General features: G+C 40.1%; 1 protein-coding gene across 2 annotated transcripts in view; it reads left to right on the top strand.

Annotated features, from left to right (window-relative positions):
• Positions 1–20,681, top strand: part of adamtsl4 (ADAMTS-like 4) — a 63,497-nt gene that overhangs the window by 21,680 nt on the left and 21,136 nt on the right. For both annotated transcript variants that reach the window (XM_058746752.1, XM_058746751.1), the window contains exons 5-6: positions 1,863–1,965; positions 13,887–14,026. In XM_058746752.1, the coding sequence (XP_058602735.1) occupies positions 1,863–1,965; positions 13,887–14,026 (243 nt within the window). The remainder of the gene's footprint in view (positions 1–1,862; positions 1,966–13,886; positions 14,027–20,681) is intronic.

Raw genomic sequence — 20,681 nt, 5'->3', positions numbered from 1 at the left:
AACTAGCCGTGTGCTTAAAATTTACTGAAGTTACACTTTAATACACTTAAAAGTATATTTTTATCAATTAAAAACTGGACTAATTTAGTCCCATGCAAGTACTAAAACAGTAATACTCTTAGAAGTGCAGTATACTATACACTAATATTAGTATATGTACAACATAAAGTATACTTCAAAAACATACTTTACGTCTTTGTTCTTAATCATTAATTCTGTTGATTTTAAACCATTCAGGAGATTCCAAGCACTTCAAAACTCAGCCAATATTCTGAATGTTTGTAAATATTCGTCAGCATTGATGTAGCCTAATTAAACGTATGTATATATGCGCATTATCTTAACATTGTAACTTATGACGTAAGCACCCAAACCACGGATTAATTCAAGTAAATCAGCGACCACGAGTATGAGCACTGAACCCCTAGAATAAACAGAGCAGCAGTTTTCCTGAGCAAACACACTCAGACGTGCTGTAAATATTTAGGGCTGGTTTGTGGAGAGCCGCAGTGTGTTTGGTGTGCAGTAATGGGCCGGTGTTTGGTCATTAATGGCCGTGTGTGCAGTGGTCTGTGAGGTGACCCCGTGCCTCTTTCATTTCACCCCCATTGCCGTCCGCAGCTGTCTCTGCCTGTCTTTAGTGTCCTGCACATCCCTCCACTTCATCTCTCCCTCTGTGGGTGGTTCCTATCGTGTTCAAGACGGGAAAAGGAAAAAAGCAAGAGAAAATGAGCAGTGTTTCCTGATGTCATTGGCATCGTGAACGGACACGTGGAAGATCTTGAGACGAGCATCTGTGCTCTTGCGCTCTCAAAGCTGATATAGGTCTGATTTATGATGCCATATGTTTCATCCTGATGTCCCGTTCTGTCTGTGGTTTGGGGATTGTAAGGAATTTATTCTGGTAACATTCCCACTTAACAATTCTGCTTTCTTAACCCTGTGAAGTCTGTCATGTTGAATAATAGTCCGAAATGGAAATAAAACAGTTCGTTGAACCTTTAGGAAAAAAAAATAAAAAAAATGCACGTGTTTGGAGAAAAAAAAACAGCTCAGTTTTATTCAGAGTCTCAAACTGAGCAAAAATATGCAATTTGGTGCAGATGCTGATATCTTTATAACAATATAGCAGATAATGACAAAATTATATAAATTTCAGTCATCACTCTATATCTCCAATAATATGTCTTAATAAGATGATATTTAAATGATCAAAACATATAGTGCAATGCAATGCAGTGCTGATTGAGAGATATAATAAACGCTCCTCAGAAGATGTGAGATGAAGATCATTCCTCCGCTGAGGAACAGTGAAAGTGAAACAAACGTTTTTCTAAAAAAATGATTGATGGAGAAACAAGTAAAGCCGAGCTGCTTCAGTCCAGTAAGTGTTCATCTGGAAATATTACTAACAATATAAAAGTTATTCTTATGTTTACTTTATGAAAATCAGTCACGTTTTCACAGCAAAAAGGCATGTGAAGCTTGAGCTGAAGGTGGACATTTGTACAATTAGACTAAAAGACCTTTTACTTGATTAAAAAATACCTTACCCTAGTGGTTTGCCAGTTTTTTTCATTCCTTAAAATGTGTATCACTTTGAGTCATCTTCTTCAGTGCTCTTGTCTTTCTCTGACTCTGTAAACACTGGCCTCCGTCTGTCTCTCCCTCTGGAGATTTATCTGAGTGTTTCCAGGTTCACCATTATTTCCATATGGTAACTAATGTATCATTCACAGGCTGACCCACACACACACACACACACACACACACACACACACACACACACTGTCATGCTTGTCAAAGTGAAGTACTATAACTTAAGTGTCACTCTCTCTCTCTCTCTCTCTCTCTCCCTGTAGGCATGTCCAGGTGCTGCAGTAAACTCCAGGGCTGAGCAGTGTGCAGCGTTCAACAATCAAGAGTTTATGGGACGTGTGTATGACTGGGAGCCTTTCACAGAAGGTTAGAAACGGAAATTGAAGGGGTGTAAAGGGAAAAAAGAAAGCAATAACAGAGGTGTGGTGGAATATTACCCTGTTACTTACCTCGCTGCCATTGTGGAGCAGCATTTGGAGTTTATTGTCTAATAATCGTGTATACTGGGCATCTGCTTACACAATATTTTCCATTTACGTCTTTTCAATTAGTTTTTCATTGTTTTGCAGTTTTGTTGATTATCTGTTTATTAAAAAGTTCATATGAGCTCAGTTTCAAAAGATAGTGCGCTGCCTGTTTAGAAAACTTTTTCAGGCACTACAGTTTAAAAGTTTGGGCTTGGAAAGATTTTTATTTATTTATTTATCAAAAGAAAAAAAAAATGTTTTTGAAAGAAGTCTCTTTTGCTCACCAAGGCTGCATTTATTTTCTCACAAATACTGGAAAAACAGGAATATTGTGAAATATTATTACAGTTTCAAATGTTGTTTTCTATGTGAATATATCTTAAATTGTAATTTATTTCTGTGATCAAAGCTGTATTTTCAGCATCATTACTGCAGTCTTCAGTGTCACATGATCTTCAGAAATCATTCTAATATGCTGATTTGCCGCTCAAGAAACATTTCTGATTATTATCAATCTTGAAAACAGTCGTGCTGCACAATATTTTTGTGGAAGCTTTTTGCTAGGATTCTTTTATGAATATAATTTATTTTAAATAGAAGTCTTTTGTAACATTATAGGTGTCTTTTGATTAATTTAATGCATGCTTTGTGAATAAACGAGCCTATGTATTCATTTCCACCCAAAGAGAAAACCCCAAAATTTAAAATGTTAGTGTAGCTAAAGCCTTTTCCAAACTGCCTTCTAAGATGACTTTTTACCTAAAATCCAAAGAAGCAATGCATGCTTCACAAAGGCAGTTTTGTGGTTTGCATGCAAAAACAACAAAAAAAAACAACAACAACAAAAAAAAACATCCAAGATGGCTTAAGTAGAGCAAAATTTAAATTCTTATTCCATATTACAAAAAAAATAAAATAATTTTTAACATGTTGGATGAGTATTTTCAGAGCTGTTCAACAAGTTTGCCATCTTTAAATTCATTCTTCAGATTTTCCTTCACCGTTAGCGTAGAAAAAGTGAAAAATGTGCATGGATTTCTTTTAGACTGTCACTGCCTTAAACAGTTAGTGATTCTAAGAAAGCCCAGAGCTAGCAGATAAGCAAGAATAAAGGCGTTTTTGAGAGGATGTAAATGACCTGAGCCATAAGAAGACAAAGTAGATGTAGAATGAATGAAGAGAGGAGGAGGGAGACCGCAGGGGTCATGGGTATTACTGTACAAGCAAAGACTCTTTGTGAGAGAGAAGGATAGAGAGAAACACAGAGTTAAAAACAGAGGAATGTGTGACGGGCCGTTATAAAAGTCACTGAGACAGAGCACACGTACCACACCACCACTATAAATCAACAATACAGAGAGAGGAGGGAAAGAAAAAGAGGGACTCATAGTGAGGAAATCGGATGAGGGGGGCGGAGTCAGAGAGGACAGAGGTTAGGGAGCCATAGCAACCGAATGAAAAATGCTGCTGTTCGGGATGGATGGATGGATGGGATGAAAGGATCTGTGAATGAGAGGAGAAGGACTTGAATAGATGAAGAAAGGCCTGAATAGTAAGTGAGAGGCTTGAAAAAGGGGGAAGTGAGGACAGACATAACTGAAGTGACACCCAATCTACTGTTGAGGAGAGGAAGTCGTCTGGCCTACAACAGAGAGACTCGAGTGTGCAGGAACCCCTCTCTGACAGATGGCCATAGAGACGACCACAGATCATTAGGACAGGACCTTAAATCTTCAGTTTGGATCCTTGACATCTTAAATGCTGTGTATAGAATTTTGCTTCTAGAATTTTTAGAACCGTGAGTTCAGACACTTGAATCTTGAACTTACAATCTTAAACTTATAAGTTCACCTTGAGTTAAAAATCTTGCTTCTTCAAAATCTTGAGTGTAGAACCTTAAATTTAGAAGTGTGAATACTGAGATTAGAGGTTCGAGTCTTGAGTTTACTCTCAATTTTAAGTTTAGAACACTGAATCTTAAGTGTAGATTGTTGAATGCTGATTTCTGATTTCAGAACCTTGAATCTTGTGTAGAACCTTGCATTTAGAAAAGTGAATAATGAGTTTAGGCACATGGATCTTGAATTTACAATCTATTGTTATAAACTTTTAATTTATTTCTTTATTTAATTTATTTTTTAATTTATCTTGAATCTTGAGTGTAGCACCTTAAATTTAGAATTTAGAACCCTGAATGTAAACCTTGAATCTTGAGTGTAGAACATTGCATTTAGAAATGTGAATACCGAGTTTAGACACTTGAATCTCAAATTTATAATCTTTAGTTTTAAAACCTTGAATCTTGAGTTTAGAATCTTGATTTCTGAGTTTAGAACCTTGAATCTTGAGTTAAGGATTCTTAATCTTGAGTTTAGATTCTTCAGATATAACCCTGAATCTTGAGTTTAGATTGCTGAATCTTGTTCAAATACTTTGTGCAGAATCTTGACTCTTCAGTTTAGAATCTTGAATCTTGAGTATGGCATCTTGAATTTGGAATCATGAATACTGAGTTTAGACACTTGAATCTCAAATTTACAAATATTGAGTTTAAAACTTTCAATCTTGAGTTTAGAATCTTGATTCTTGAGTTTAGAATTTAGATTATTGAGTTCAGAACCTTGAATCTTTAGTGTAGAACATTTAGAACAGTTGATAATGAGTTTAGACACTTGAATATTGAATTTACAATCTTGAGTTTAAAACTTTCAATCTTGATTCTTACATGTAGAACCACACAAATCTTTAGTTTAGAATGTTGAATCTTGAGTTTAGAACTTTTATTTTTGAGTTCAGAATCTTAAATCTTGAGTGTAGAACCTTAAAGCTTGACTTAAGGACCCTTAATCTTGGGGTTAGATTCTTCAGTTATAACCCCGAGTCTTGAGTTTAGTTCACTGAATCTTGTTTGAAGTTATTCACCGATGAAGTGCTGCTAAATAGTTGTTATAGCTGACGTGTTGTTTGTATCTGAGCTTTTTGTCATCATGGTTCTGAGAGACATTATGATCTCCCTCCTGCTTCCAGTCATATTGAGTAAATCATTTCTAGATGAGGAAAACTGCGTGTGATATTAAAGGAATAGTTTTACAGAAGGAGAATGGATTGTACATTGATTACATGATATAACTCCAAACCTCATAATGCATAAGGCGCCGGATTGTTTCAACAACAACAACGTGAAATGATACACAGCACGGTGCAGATATAAGGTTTGGCACATTTTGTTTTTGGGTACATGACTGTAGAGTGTTTGCTTTGAGTTACAGACCAGTTCAGCGTAGTGTTTGTTTAAGTGTAATTAAATTGATAGTGAGTTATTCATTTCGCAAATGCTTTTATCCAAAGTGACTTATAATTGAGGAATGTCTGAGCACAAGTGATTCATTCTGAGGAGATCGTGTAACATGAAGAGGGCCAATACACACTTCCCAAATGACTTGGAAAAGTACAAGCTTGAACAAGAGATGTAGGTGTGACACAATGAAACAAGAGTGTTTTATGGTTTGAGGGTAAGTGTGTCCGTAGGTGTGAGTCAAATGCATGTCTTTGAGCTATAACATTGTTTTACCAGACAGAGTTAAGTATTGAACAGGGTCAGCATCAGGCCGGGGTCAATACTGGCCAAAGTTGAGTATGGGACAGTGCTGATATCCTACAGGGTTCAGTATCAGGAAGAGTTGGGTGTAAGAATTCTGTTACACTGAAATGACAGAGACACAGCGCTCATTCACTCCTCTGTTTACACTCACTTCTAAATCTGCTTTTATGTAGAAATGAAATGAAAACAAAAGCACTCAGGGGTATTCAGGCCATGAGCCGTTGCGAAAGAGGCCTCGGTGTGACAAGGCGACACTGGGACTGTGTGTGTTTTGGTGGTGTAGGAGGTATTAGAATGCGCTCCGATTTATTAGGAGTAAAAGCCTTGTAGGTTCCAGCAGTTATGTGAGCTATTGTTGGACGGGGCACTGGGGGTTTGGCTGTAGGGTGAGCATGCTTTTGTTTTGTTGTCCCTGGGAGATCATTTTTTGGCCGGCTCAACGCTAAAGATCATTATGTGATTGTGTGTGCAGTAATTGTTACTGCATGGCGCTGCTGTGCAGTTCTGTGTATGATTTGGCTTGTTCTCAGTGTGCCAGAGGGTTTTTAAAGGACATAAAAAAAAATTTCATTGAAAAATGAAATTCTGTCTCATTTACTCGCCCTCATGTCGTTCCAACCCCGAATGATGTTTGAGGAACGGACCAAGATTTTGTTATTCACAGAAAATGGTGAACAGACCAAAAAGTAATTTATTGAAAATCTTAGTTCTCCTTGGCGCGTTCAAAAGAATTCTTGAGAGGAATAGACAATACAGGAACAAATCAACCTTTATAGTTGGATAATTTCAATGAATTAGTTGTCGGAACCAATTTAAATGATTCTTTCACAAAACAGACTTTTCTGCTTCACCGGAGGGGAAGATATTAGTTAGTAGCGACTTCAATTTCGGGGGGGTTTTCTCACAAAAAAAGTATCAAATTATTTAAGAAAGCTTAAAATAATAGACCGCTTTTTTATAATACTTTTCATATTTCTATGTCTTTGGTCCCTTATTTATTGTAATTTATCAATGAAAACAGGTTCATTTTTTATGGCTCTTTTTTATTGCTCATATAGATAAAATTCGGATTATAATGTACAGTAAATCAATGAGACCTTGATAACAGTATAACAGAGTGCTTTCATAAAATGATATAAATATCAGCTGTCACTCTCTCTAATAATATGTTTTAGTAAGATGAGATTTAAATGCTTAATTTGATGATCAAAACATATAATGCAATGCAAAGCCTGATGATCATATTTGACACATTAAAAAAAAAAAATGTATCCAGTACAGTAAGTGTTCATCTTGAAATATTACTAACAATATCAAAGTTATTCTTACGTTTACATTCTTACGCAAAAAAGGTGGATGTTTGTACGATTACACTAAAAGAGCTTTTACTTGATAAAAAAGTATAAACTATCAATCAGGGACAGAAGGCGTGGAGTAGATTGTGTGTGACAGGTTTAATTAATGGCAAAGCATCTTCATAATTTCTTTTTTCTTCCATAAAAGAAAGAAAAGCATGTGGGTTTGGAGCAAAATAAAGGTGAACATTTTGAGTGCGCTCTCCTTGTGAGAGCTTGATGAGAGATGGACAGAGATCCAAATGAATGAGGAGAAAGAGAGCATGCATGAACAGAGAAACTGAACTCCTCTCTCTCACTCGTTTAATTCTCACTAAACATTCCCTCCTTTCGTTTTCCTTGCGTTGGTCCAAATCCCTTGCTATTGTATCCGTCCGCTGCCAGAATCTCTCCACCCAGCTCAGAGATTATTAGAGAGCTGGATGTGTTGGATAAACGTGGATGCAGCGGGACGGCTGGGGACAGGGGGTGGGACACGGACACAAAACTGTAAACAGAGCTTTAGGGGAGTTGGGCAGGACGGCGTTTGACTGGCCAGAGCGAGTGAGAGAGTTTGAGGAGGGACGGAGACACAGCTGTGTTTGTGAGAGAGAGAGACGTGTGGGCTCTGATCAGAATAACACACTAGCATGCTCTTAATGCTTCAGTGCTCTGTGACCACACACACACCTGGAAGAGACACTCACTGCTCTTTAGTTTCTATACTGTGCACATTATGCAAAGGTTCTGCATGCATACAAGTAACATAACGTATGTGCAGTAGATGCTTTCCAGGATTATAGCATGCTTTGGTGTCCAATTGTCTTTAGAGGCATAATTCCCAAACTAAAAACAGCTTGTTTTAAGCACATTAAATGTGTTCGTGTTGAATACAATGTTCAAGCTCAGCTATTCAGTACTGTTGCGCAATTTACTGTAAGAAAAATGGTTTAACAAATATCTTTATTAAGCCTTTTTCCAATTGCGAAATAAAAAAATTTAATTACGTTTTTTTATCACAATTCTGACTTTAATCAGAATTTAATAAACTCGCAATTCAGAGAAAAAAAGAAAATCTTTCAAAAAAAAAATTTCTTTCTTGTAATTCCGAGTTTAAATCTCGCAATTATTACTTTTTTCCTCGCAATTCTGAGTTATATTCTGCATTTATGGCTCTCAATTCTGAGAAAATTGCAAGAAAAAAATCCAAACTGTGAGATATAAACTTTTTTGAGATTTCGAAAACAGTCTGAATTCAGATTTTTTTATCCTGTTTTATCCTAACCTTAACTATAAAGTAACATTTGGCTTCATTTTTTGAGTGTTACTCACCTTTGTACTGACCAAATAAAATGTGGAAAAAGAACATTTATTTATTTTATACTGTAATTTTGCGTAGTGTAAACATACTTTTTGCTGTACGGTGTCCCACAATGCATTGTGCTTGATTTTGAGCTTTAATTTCAAGTGTGGCAGATCAATGTCAAAAAACATATTTTCTTTTTTTGACCTCATTTGATCAGAAAGGCAAGACATTTATTTCACACAAAAATTGAATTGCAAGTGTGAAACAATTGCTTTTAGTTTTAAGTTTCAACAGAAATTACATTACAGTTTTTTTCAACTGCTTCCACACAAAATCTTTCCTTGTCACACAGTTTCTGAAAGCTGACTCTCAAACAGCAGAAGCACACACCAAATCTGTAAAACCAGACACTAATTCTCAGCCTTTGACTCATTTTTCAATTTTTCAACAGGAATTCATATTATGGCAAATGTTTGCTTTTGAGATGTGTTTGTGATATTTTGAATGCAGTGCTTCATTTTGCAAGAGATGTGAGGCATTTTGCACTTTGTGTGTGCGATTCTTGAATTTGTGTGTAAAGTTTTTAACAAAAGAGGCAAAGTTTTGAAAATGTGTGTAAGCAGTTGAAAAAAACGGTAAAGTAAATTTTAGTTTATGTTTGTCAGGACATTCAGCATTAACACTTTAATCATATTTCAAAGACAATAGAAATAATGATTAAATTACATATAAAGATGTACTGAAGCCCTAAAGTGGGTCAAAGCATTCTGAAGTACTCTGTCAAAAGTATGCTCAAGTGCACTTCTTTTTCATGCTACGTGGCAATGCTACTGTTGGAAATGTTTGCAAGATGTCTACTGTTTGAATGAATGTTTTGTCAGTTTTCAGTAAGCAGTAAGCTAGTATTTCATTCGGAGCAGCGCTGGAGTGTATCATCTGTCTAAGATCTTAATACTGACTCCACAAGTCTTCCTTCTAAGAGCAAACAACCTTTAATATCCTGCAAGAAGTCTGTGTGTGTGTGTGTGTGTTTCTGATTAAATCACCTTTGATCAGTAAATCTGGGCTCGTCTTTGTGAAACCTCTGCCCACTCTGTCGGCTTTTGCATCCAGAATGTCTGAAAATGTGTCTTTGGTTTTACAGTAAGGAAGGCCAGGTTTCACTGTTTAACACACACCACCAACTCTTGCTCAGCCAGTTGCAACGTGTTTGTATTTTCAAGCAGGGGATAATTAAGCCACAAGCTTGCTAAAGTATCATTTTAGACAGATATTATACACCACTGCTCAGAGGTTTGGAATAATTACGATTTTTAACAAAAATGTATCATGGTTTCCACAGAAATATTGGGCAGCACAACAGTTTTCAGCATTGATAATAAAGATAAATGTTTCTTAAGCAGCAAATCAGCATATCAGAGTGATTTCTGAAGAATCATGTGACACTGAAGACTGCAGTAATGATGCTGAAAATACAGCGCTGCGCCACAGAAATAAATTACAGTTTAACAGATATTTACAATAATAAACAGCTATTTTATATTGTAATAATATTTCACAATATTACTGTATTTTGTATCAAATAAATGCAGGACTAGTGAGCAGAAGAGACTTCTTAACAAAAATCTTTAATAATAAAAATATTATTTGCAGTAGTGTAAATATGCACATAGTATTACTGTCTAAACATTTGACATTGTTATTAAAATGAATAATTAAGTTTTAGAAATCTTTAAAAATATATTTAATTAAGATTTTTAACTGTTTTTTTTTTTTTAGATTTCATTTTATATCATTTTTTCCCCAAGTAGTGAAATTCTTTTATATAGAGATTTGGTTAACTATAATAACTTTTCTCAGCATAGCACAAATAATTCATGTTTCACAACCACATTTTCAACATTACGTTTAACACTGTATCATTTGAAACTGAACAGACTTGTTTTTGTGAATTGTTTTTAATAGTTTTCAGGGGCGCTCTTCTTCTGACATTCCAGCTCTTTCTTTTGGTCCGTCTGTATATCCCTCTTTCCCTGAACGGATTCCTCTCTCATCCTGTGCTGTTCTTTCTTTCTTTCTCTCGTCATCCCTCGGTCTTCCTGTGTCGTGCACCGCTTGTCTCTCTGAGTTTGTTTAGAGACAGAGATAGTGGGGAAGTATATTTAGTCTGAATAGACTCACTGTCTGCACACCAGAGAGAGAGAGAGAGAGAGAAAGAGAGGAGAAATTACGATATTTCTTCTAGATTCTTGCTTTTGCCCTTCCTTAAAATAGGCCTTTTTTGTCCATAATTTTGATAACTATTATTGACATTTCTTTCTCGTGCATTTGTCTCCCTCTCTGTCTCTGTGAGCGTCTCTCTCTCTGCCATTGTCTCCATCATAATCTCTCAAAGATAACTGTGACGGAATGGGAAAGGCTTGGAATCTCTCGCTCTTTTGTCAGTGTCAGCTGGTTCTGATAGACAGACAGAGAGAGAAAGAGAGAGAGTCTCACGTAACCTGACCTTTGACTGACCGGATAAAGTCTGCTGCACATTACAGCATTTTCTGGAAGAACCGCCCACTTAGACGTGAAGAGAACTGATGTGTTTGTTTTGTGCTTAGGGGCGGGGTTATTTAAATTAGATCATGGCACATAATAGATGAACATAAAAACAATGTATTTAAATAATGTCACAGTGGCTGTTTATTTTCTTCTGGTGTCCACCAATTTTACTATTAATGTTTTATTTTTGTATTATTTATGTGCTAGTATTTATTTATATGTGACCCTGGACCACAAAACCAGTCTTAAGTGTCAATTTTAAAACTGAGATCTATACATCACATGAAAGCTGAATAAATAATCTTTCCATTGATGTATGGTTTGTTAGGATCTGACTGTGTTTGGCTGAGATGCAACTATTTGAAAATCTGGAATCTGAGGGAGCAAAAAAATCTAAATATTGAGAAAATCTCCTTTAAAGTTGTCCAAATGAAGTTCTTAGCAATGCATATTACTAATCAAAAATGAAATTTTGATATATTTACGGTAAGAAATTTACAAAATATCTTCATGGAACATGATCTTTACTTAATATCCTAATGATTTTTGGCAGAAAAGAAAAATCTATAATTTTGACCCATACAGTAAGACTGGTTTTGTGCTCCAGGGCCACATATTTTATAGCATTTATTTTTATATTTTTAATTTTCATTTTTCTTTTAGTTTTAAGTTTTATTCATTTGGTAACATGCTTTTTCAGCTTCATTTTTTTGTATTATTTATATTTTATTTTAGGATTATTTATGTGCTATTGTAGTAATAATTCCTATTTTGCATATGCATTTATTTATTAATTTTTTTTGTTTTTGTTTTTGTTTAAGTTTTAGTAATTTATTTACATGCTTTTATCAGTTTTATTTGTTTTGTTTTTAAAGTGTAATAGCTTTTTATTTTACTTTTACTTCAGCTTATACATATTTTATTTCAGTTTTATTTCTGTGATCAAAATTTCTGGCCATTGAAAAATAACAAGCACTTTCTCTCAAAATAGGCCAGAAAATGCCTCAGAAAACTATGAAGTTTTGATGACTAACTAAACTTCTTCAAGTCCAGTAAGAGTTCTTCACTGCCCCAACAGACTGATTAAAACCCTGTGTGCTCTTACTGCCAGACGTCGGCCAATCAGATTAGAGCTTGCCAGATCATGAAAGTGCTCTTTGTGTGCTTCAGATGAACAGACTGTAGTCCAGCTGAGACTGAAAATAGAAAGAGAGACCGGAGGGCAAAAACTCTGATAGACTGATAAGCAGATGTTCAAAATATGTACCTAGATTTATACATTTTCTAGAGAAACTATGAGTTGTTTTTGCATGCAGAATGTGCTGGTGCATTCTGGTTATGGTTAGCTGGTCACTTACTGGCTCGAGATAAAAGCTCCAAAGTCGGTCTGATATTCACAGTGTTCCCACAATCACAGAAAGCCAGGAGGTATCAGGAAATGTGATAATTGTGATTTCCAGGCAAACAGATAAAGTCCTAAATGGCAAGTATCAAGCGTGTGTTGTATCTGTGTTAGTAAACACCATTAATAATGAGTGTTTCCTGTGTATGATGGGGGTTTTGATCATGACATTGATTGGCTGTAATTAATAGCTCAGGACTGTGTTGTGTTTGTGAGAGAGAGAGACTGATGCGGCTCGCATCCGCACCAGAGGGATTTCACGAGGTTCATAAAGAGGACAGATACAACGGAAAAAAAGCAAGACATTTTCAGAAAGAGTTTCATTCATGAGAGCAGAAGGATCCATTCTGGTTATGTGTTTATGAAAGTCACCATGTTTCACTCTTTTATGGAACTGTTTATTTCCTCCTGTTTATTTCCATCCACCAGTGTTATTTTAGTATAATTCATATGCTGTTTGTGTATTTATTCATATTTTAAATGATCATTCATTGTTTTATATTTTCTTTTTTAATTTAAGTTTTAGTTATTTGTTTATGTACTTTTGTCATTTTTTATATTTCTGTTTAGCTTCAATGTATTTTTTTTATTTCAGTTTTTTAGTGTTTGTTTTTTAAATAGTTGTTAATTTTAGTACTTCGTTTTAAAAAAATATATATTTGGTCCCACTTTATATTAGGTGGCCTTAACTACTATGTACTTACATAAAAAAATAAGTACAATGTACTTATTGTGTTCATATTGTATTGAAAAAAACACCTTTACTGCTATTGAGGTGGGATACGGGGAGGTTAGGGACAGGTTTGGTGGTATGGGTGGGTTTAAGTGATGGGTCAACAGTGTAATTATAAATGTAATTACAGAAATGAATTACAGATGTAATTACATATAGGTATTTTTAAAAATATAAGTACAATGTAAAAACATGTATGTGCACAATAAGTGCATTGTATCAAATGATTAATTTAAATGTAAGTACATAGTAGTTAAGGCCACCTAATATAAAGTGGGACCAAATTTTTTATTTCAGTTAGTTCAGTTAGTTCAGTTGTGTTGTTTCAATAAAGTTGTATAGGGCAAAATATGCCACATATAATTACATTTCCATATGGGGAGGCAGCTTTTCTATTTTTTGTTTTTGAATTTCTAATATTTATTATATTTGATTTTATTTAAGCTTTATTTAATTGAACAAAAATGAACTATTTAATTAACAAAAACAACTCTGACTCTTGTGGGCCTTAAACCAAACTCACCAAATTGGCATTTTCTACTGTATATCTGACCTTCAAATATATATTTATATTATAAGACTTCTATATGCAGATGAGGTTTGTTATAATTAGCTAACCTCTTTGCACATGCAATGACCCCAGCCAAGCTGTTAAATACTGAAATGGTATGACACTGCCTGTGATACATAATATGCAAACAGGGGCAATCATAATGTTAATACGCTCATGGCTGTGACATCAATACTGTGCCAATTTCTGAATGACTCTGAAGGATAAATGGTATTGGTGGGCCAGTTATAAGTGCCGTCTTCTTACACAAAGACACCTACAGTAAGTGTGATGAATGTAATGTGCAGTGGCGCTGAATGATGTTCTGGTGTGTTGTTCTCTGGCAGTGGGTCTGGAGCAGCAGTGTGAGCTGACCTGTCGGCCGGTCGGGTATCGCTTCTACGTGCGGCAGGCGGAGAGGGTACGAGATGGAACGCCCTGCGCAAATAACACACCCGATGATGTTTGTGTGGGAGGACGCTGTCTGGTGAGAAAACAGGCCCACATGCACCAATATGATAGTAACATCAGCACCAGAAAGAGCCACTGTGGTTCATTTCTAAGCCTAAATCTGCTCAATTCTAGTGCTGATATTGTGAGGACAACATTACAGGCCCATATTCTTAAAGCTTCTAAGAATCCTCTCAGAGAGCTCTTCATTTTGCTTAAAACATTTTAACTAGGCATGTTAGCTTAAGAGTGATTCAGGACAAAGAGGAAAAAAAAAAAACGTTTGTCTTATTGAGGAGGCAGTGGTGGTCCCGTTGCTAAGTATGACACATTATTTTGAAGACTGTGATTGGTTGTCCAAGAAGAAGAAAAAAAAGAGCGCTTTTAAATAGGGCCTATTTCTTTCCTATTTTTACCCTAATCACACACACACACACACACACACACACATGTTGTGTTTCAATGTTTTATGGGGGCTCTTCATAGGCGTAATGGTTTTTATACTGTACAAAGTGTATTTTCTATCGCCCTACACCAACCCTACACCTAACCCTACCCCTTACAGGAAACTTTCTGTATTTTTAGATTTTCAAAAAACTTCATTCTGAATTATTTATAAGCTTGTTTCCTCATGGGGATCTAAAAATGTCCCCACAAGGTCAAAATTTACTGGTATTACTATCCTTGTGGGGACATTTGGTCCCCATAACGTGATAAATACCAGGTACACACACACACACATATATATATATTTGGGCAAATAACAAACTGAAGCAACTAAAGTGAAAGTGAAAAAAAGTAAAAGTGATGTGACATGTGGCCGAGTAACGTCTCGGTTACATACGTAACCCTCATTCCCTGATGGAGGGAACGGAGACGTTATGTCGTGACGACCTAGGGGATTTACTTGGAAGCCCCAATCATCTCTGACTTAAGAAAAAACGCCAATGAATATTGGCTAGTGGATTTTGCATACCTGCGCCACTTCCCGTGCACACGGGTATAAATAGGCGGCAGGTGCATCCACTCATTAGGTTTTACGTTGAGGAACCGAGAACGAGTCCCTGGCAACCAGCGACGGTTCGAGATTGTGGCATGGGGACATAACGTCTCCGTTCCCTCCATCAGGGAACGAGGGTTACGTACGTAACCGAGACGTTCCCTATCTGTCGGTCACTTCGAGTTATGTCGTGACGACATAGGGGTCCTATGGAAAGCGCCACAATCTGAACCCCGTCACAACCTTGTGGCATGCAGATGCTGACAAGCGAGCGCGTGACAGACAAATGACATGCGAAAGGTCGCAACCTTCCCATTGCCCCAGCGCAAATTCGCTAACCTTGGTGCCTGCAGGGACTACTGAGTACATCGCTGCTGGAGATAGCCAAGCCGCTGTTCCTTTCCCCACAGAAGTCGGAAGGGATTTCGACCTTCAATGAAAGATAGCTTCAAGTCTTTCCTACTTGTTGTTACAGCTTGGCAGTAATGACAGGGAAGCGAGCCTTCCAGAGAAGGGCGCTACGGAGGCCACATCCTGCCCGAAGGGAGGTAACATGTGGAGACACTGATATGGACTGACCCAGGCCTGGGGCAGTACTACATATGACTGGACCCTGGGGCAGATCCTACCTAGGGGTAGGGAGGAGAGCTGCCAGCAGGGCCTGACAGAGGGCTCTGTCAAAGGGAAGACACGGGTTTACCGTGAGGGAAACCTTACCATGGTAGAATACACATATGGGATTACCCGAAGGGAATCAAGCCATACGGACACCTAGCCCAGTACAGGGGCTGACCGGAGACCCGGGGCAAGCTAACACAAGTACTGGGCCTGGCGTCAGACTGCTCCGCCCAGTCTGACTGCCGGGGTTGCTGGAGAAACTCCACCAGGGTTCGCCGTCCGGGGAACTGAACTGGAGGAGGAAAACGGCACTCGTATCCCCGTATATAATATGTGTATTATATTCATATGGCTGCGTTAGCTGTAACAGAGATGTGTAAGATGTGTACATGTAGTTTACAGTTGCTTACTGAAGGCCCTGACTGAAACCCCACAGTACGCCACTACATGTGCACCACCCAAAAGCCTGAAACCACAGAGCCTCCCCACATAACAAATCCCAATTTATCCCCTGAGGACACGCAAGTACCTCACTTTATATTTTACATAGACTTAGATCTTGGGATTTAAGAATCGATATCGATTCGTTAAAATTAAGATTTTTGGTATGATTACGTGCACCGTTACACCCTATATAACTTATTATAAAACCCTTACATATACTTAAGATTTAAGTATGAAATTAGAAAGAAAACTTACCTCTTTACTGTCTTGTCAGGAGAAGGCCAATCAACAGCCAGGCAGACGACGAGCAGCCAATAGCATTTGTCAACACAACAAGCATACGTTTACACCCCGCCCGCTGACTTTCAAAACTTCCTGGGCGAAGGGTTCAGCTAGCGCGTGTTTAGATCTGCGCGTGCGTGTAGAAATTACTTGCGCGTGTGTTAAGATTCTGCTTGCGGTTTTGTTATTTTGTGCGCGCAGTACTGTAATTCGCTTGCGAGTTGTGTTCATGTGCTTGCACAGTTTTGTCCCACTTTTAACGCCATACTCTTCGCTCACCGAAAATGCTTGGAGGTCCCCGACCCTCTTGATGGAAGTGAGCGCGGTCAGGAGCACTGTCTTAGCAGACAGGAACTTAAGCTCAACTGATTCCAGCAGCTCAAAGGGACCCCTCTGAAGTCCAGCCAGGACAATAGAGTGATCCCAGGGGGCATCAGGGGTGGCCTAGGAGGATTCAAGCTCCTGGCACCCCTCAGGAACCTCACGACGAGATCATGCTTTCCCAGGGACCGGCCGTCCACTGCATCGTGATGGGCCGCAATAGCAGCCACATACACCTTCAAGGTGGAGGGTGACAGCCTACAGTGTCTGTGCAAGCAGGCTCACTGGGGGAAACGCATACTTGCGTAGAGCCCGAGGCCAGCTGTGTGCAATTGCGTCCCTGCCGAGGGGGGCCTCGGTCAGGGAGTAATACAGCTGGCAGTGGGAGGACTTGCGGGAAGCAAACAGGTCTACCTGAGCATCCCCGAATCGACTCCAGATCAGCCGGATCATCCTGGGATGGAGTTGCCATTCTCCGGGGAACGTGAGCTGTCGTGAGAGCGCGTCGGCCGTACGATTGAGCTCCCCCGGAATATGGACAGCACGCAGCGACTTGAGCCGCATCTGACTCCAGAGGAGGAGATGGCGGGCGAGCTGTGACATGCGACGTGATCGTACACCTCCCAACCGGTTGATGTACGAGACAGTCGCAGTGTTGTCCATACGGACCAACACGTGCTTGCCGAGCAGCAGTGGCCGGAGCTGCCGCAAGGCCAGATGCACTGCCAACAACTCTAGGCAGTTGATGTGCCAAAGCAGTCGAGGCCCTGTCCAGGGCCCCGAGGCTGCCTGCCCGTTGCATGTAGCGCCCCAACCCGTACTGGAGGCATCCGTCGCGACAACGACATGCCGGGACACTTGTTCTAGGGGCACCCTGGCCTGTAGAAAGGCAAGGTCCGTCCAGGGGCTGAAGGAGCAGCGACACTCCTGTGTGATGTTCACATGAAATGTACCGCGACGCCATGCCCACCTCGTGACTTGGGAGTGCAACCAGTGCTGAAGTGGTCTCATATGAAGCAACCCGAGCGGCGTGACTGCGGCTGCGGATGCCATATGCCATATGCCCCAGGAGCCTCTGAAACTGTTTCAGCGGAACCACAGTCCTGCCTCTGAAGGAACTCAGGCAGTTCAGCACTGACTGGGTGCGGTCCTCCGAGAGGCGTGCCGTCATACTCACCGAGTCTAACTCCACACCGAGAAAAGAGATTCTCTGCACAGGGGAGAGCTTGCTCGAACCGCACTTCCCCCGAACCGCACTCTCTTGGCCGCTGGCAAGATGGGTCGTGTGCGAGAGTGAGGAGGCAACGTGTCGCACACTGTCGGCCCGTGGACCTGAAAACCCGGAGGAAAAGGAAATTGCTCTTTCTTTTGACAATGTGGGTACCAGAACCAGAGTGGGAACAGAACCAGAGATTTTCCACCCGGCCCTCCTCCGGGGGAAGGAGCGGCGCTGTCCCCGCCGTCTCCTGAGAAAGAGCAGCTTCCCACATCTCCGGGTTGCCCATGTCAGGGCCGTTTTGTCGCCTTTCTGGGCGATTAGGGGCCGACTGGGACACGGGGGGGTGCCGCGCTCTTGCAAGAGGCTCGACGCGCCGGCATATGGGACAATTCAGCACGGGGCGGAGCAGCTCTGGAGGATGCGGGAGGGCGCCCACGGCGACAAGCAGACTGGGGCTTGCCCTGCGGCGGAGCGATGCATCACGCCGGGGCAAGATGTGCTACTTACCTGTTACCCAATTGGCCTCGGTCTGCTTCTGTACTGCCAAAAACTGCTGGGCACAGTCCTCGACAGTGTCGCCGAACAGTCCAGCCTGTGAGACGTGAGCGTCAAAACAGCGCACTGTCGACATTGCGACGAATCTCAACAAGGCTGAGCCATAGATGGCACTCTTGGACCCCAAGTGTGGACATCGCCTTCCCGAGCCTTGGCTGGTGTACTCGCAGGATAGCCATGGCATGCAGGGCAGAGGGAGCCTGGCCCGCAGCACTGTAAGCTTTGGCCGCAAGTGGCCATCAGCCTACAGGCTTTGGATGGGAGACGAGACGATTCCAAGTGGCGGCGTTTTGCGGGCACAAGTGCACCGCAAACGCACTCTCCACCTGGGAAATGTCAACGTACCCCCTAGCTGCCCCGCCATCGAGGGTAGCGAGGATGGGGAGGCAGACGAGCCGCCTGGCCGTAAAAAAGGGGCCATCCACGACTTCGTCAGCTCCTCATGCACTTCCGGGAAGAAAGGAACCGGGGCAGGGCGTGGTTGCGAGCCACGGCCTGTGACGAGGAACCAATCATCTCACCGCAAGGGCTCAGGACTAGGAGTTGTGCACGCCTCCAGCCCGATGCTCGCGGCGGCCTGGGAAAGCACGGCCGTCAACTCTGGGTCCGATTCGGCGGCGGCCGCGACTCCCGAGGGAGGCAGCCCCGCAGAATCTTCATCCTCAGAGGACGATTGCCCATCCCCCGATCGCTGCAGACAGGGACACCGCTGTTCGCACCATAACGCCAACCAGAACAGCTTCCAGACAGATGATGAATGGCTCTTTGTGGAGATCAACACGTTCATCCACTCGGCTCCGAAGCAAAAATCTAATGAGTGGATGCACCTGCCGCCTATTTATACCTGTGTGCACGGAGAGTGGCGCAGGTATGCAAAATCCACTAGCGAATATTCATTGCCGTTTTCTCTTAAGTCAGAGATGATTGGGGCTTCCAAGTAAATCCCCTATGTCGTCACGACATAACTCGTAGTGACCGACAGATAGGGAACCCATACTCTGCATTTAACCCATCCTAAGTGCACACACACAGCAGTGAAAACACACACACTGTGAACACACACCCGGAGCAATACATAGTCTTTATTCACACATAATAACAAAAAAACTTAAAATTTAAATATTTTATTTTGTATAGCCTCCTTTGGCCATGATAACAGGGGCGGTTCTAGACCACAGTAAGTGGGGGGGCCAGACAGGGGCCACTTGTGCTTTTAGGGGGCACAATTTTAAAATTCGTCCTAACCTACGTTAAGTATTATTCATTCATGTCATGTATCATTACAATCTCTAGAAGTAATCTATAACAATTTCAACTAAAATGAATATTTCATCATGTTTCATTTATTTGACAAATAATTTTGTATGTCAGGGGCATAATTTTTGAGGGGCACGAGAGGGGGTCTCATGCTTGTCATATGACACACAGCAGCCACAATACCACTGTATAACTGATATAGGCTTATGTATTATTATTTTTTTATTCGTAATATTCCCAAAATATATCATGAAATATCTCGATTCTCAAATATGTGTAAGTAAATGCATTTTGTACCTTTATAGATTATGTTAGTTGATCTATAATGGGCGACAGGCAAAGTACCCCAATAGTGTAATATTAACTTTGCATAAACTTTACTTTTTACTTAAGTACCAGATGTCATACCATAAACATATAATACGACTGACTTTGTATTTTATGTGGATTTAATAAAAACATTGTAAGTTAATTAGCCCATAACACTTTCATTGTACAAAAAGAGCAAAGACAGTTTACATTATCAAAGAACATTTTCACTTCAGTCCAGCGAGTTCAAGCACTCTCAAAAACTCCCATTATAATCTCTAAAGCTGTTTACACTGTGAAATTAATATCTTACTTACATTCAAGTACATCTTCACTTTGTTGTTTCTGAGGAGAGAATTCAGTCAGCGAGTGCGCGGTGACGAAATAGCGGCGCTTCGGCGATGACTCATCTGAACACTTCTGATTGGTCCTTGCATTCATAAGCTCAACAGAATCGTATGTGATTGGTTATAATGCGCAGTGCTTTAAAAACGTGTGTGTCTCTGGCTCTGTGCCAGCCAGCGAACACAGATTTGAATTTAACAGCGGTTTTTCTTTTTTATGTAGTTTACAGGACAAACTGCGCATTTCACCCAAAATTGTTTGCTGTGATATGATTCCAAATTTAGGGGGGCCAAAGGGGGGGCCAAGCTTGTTGACAGGGGGCACTGAGAGAGGCCTGTAATT

This window comes from Onychostoma macrolepis, chromosome 16, assembly GCF_012432095.1.
Source record: "Onychostoma macrolepis isolate SWU-2019 chromosome 16, ASM1243209v1, whole genome shotgun sequence".
Taxonomy (NCBI): Eukaryota; Metazoa; Chordata; class Actinopteri; order Cypriniformes; family Cyprinidae; genus Onychostoma; species Onychostoma macrolepis.
The sequence above is the reverse complement of the archived record's forward strand: the minus strand, read 5'-3'. Positions and strand labels throughout refer to the sequence as shown.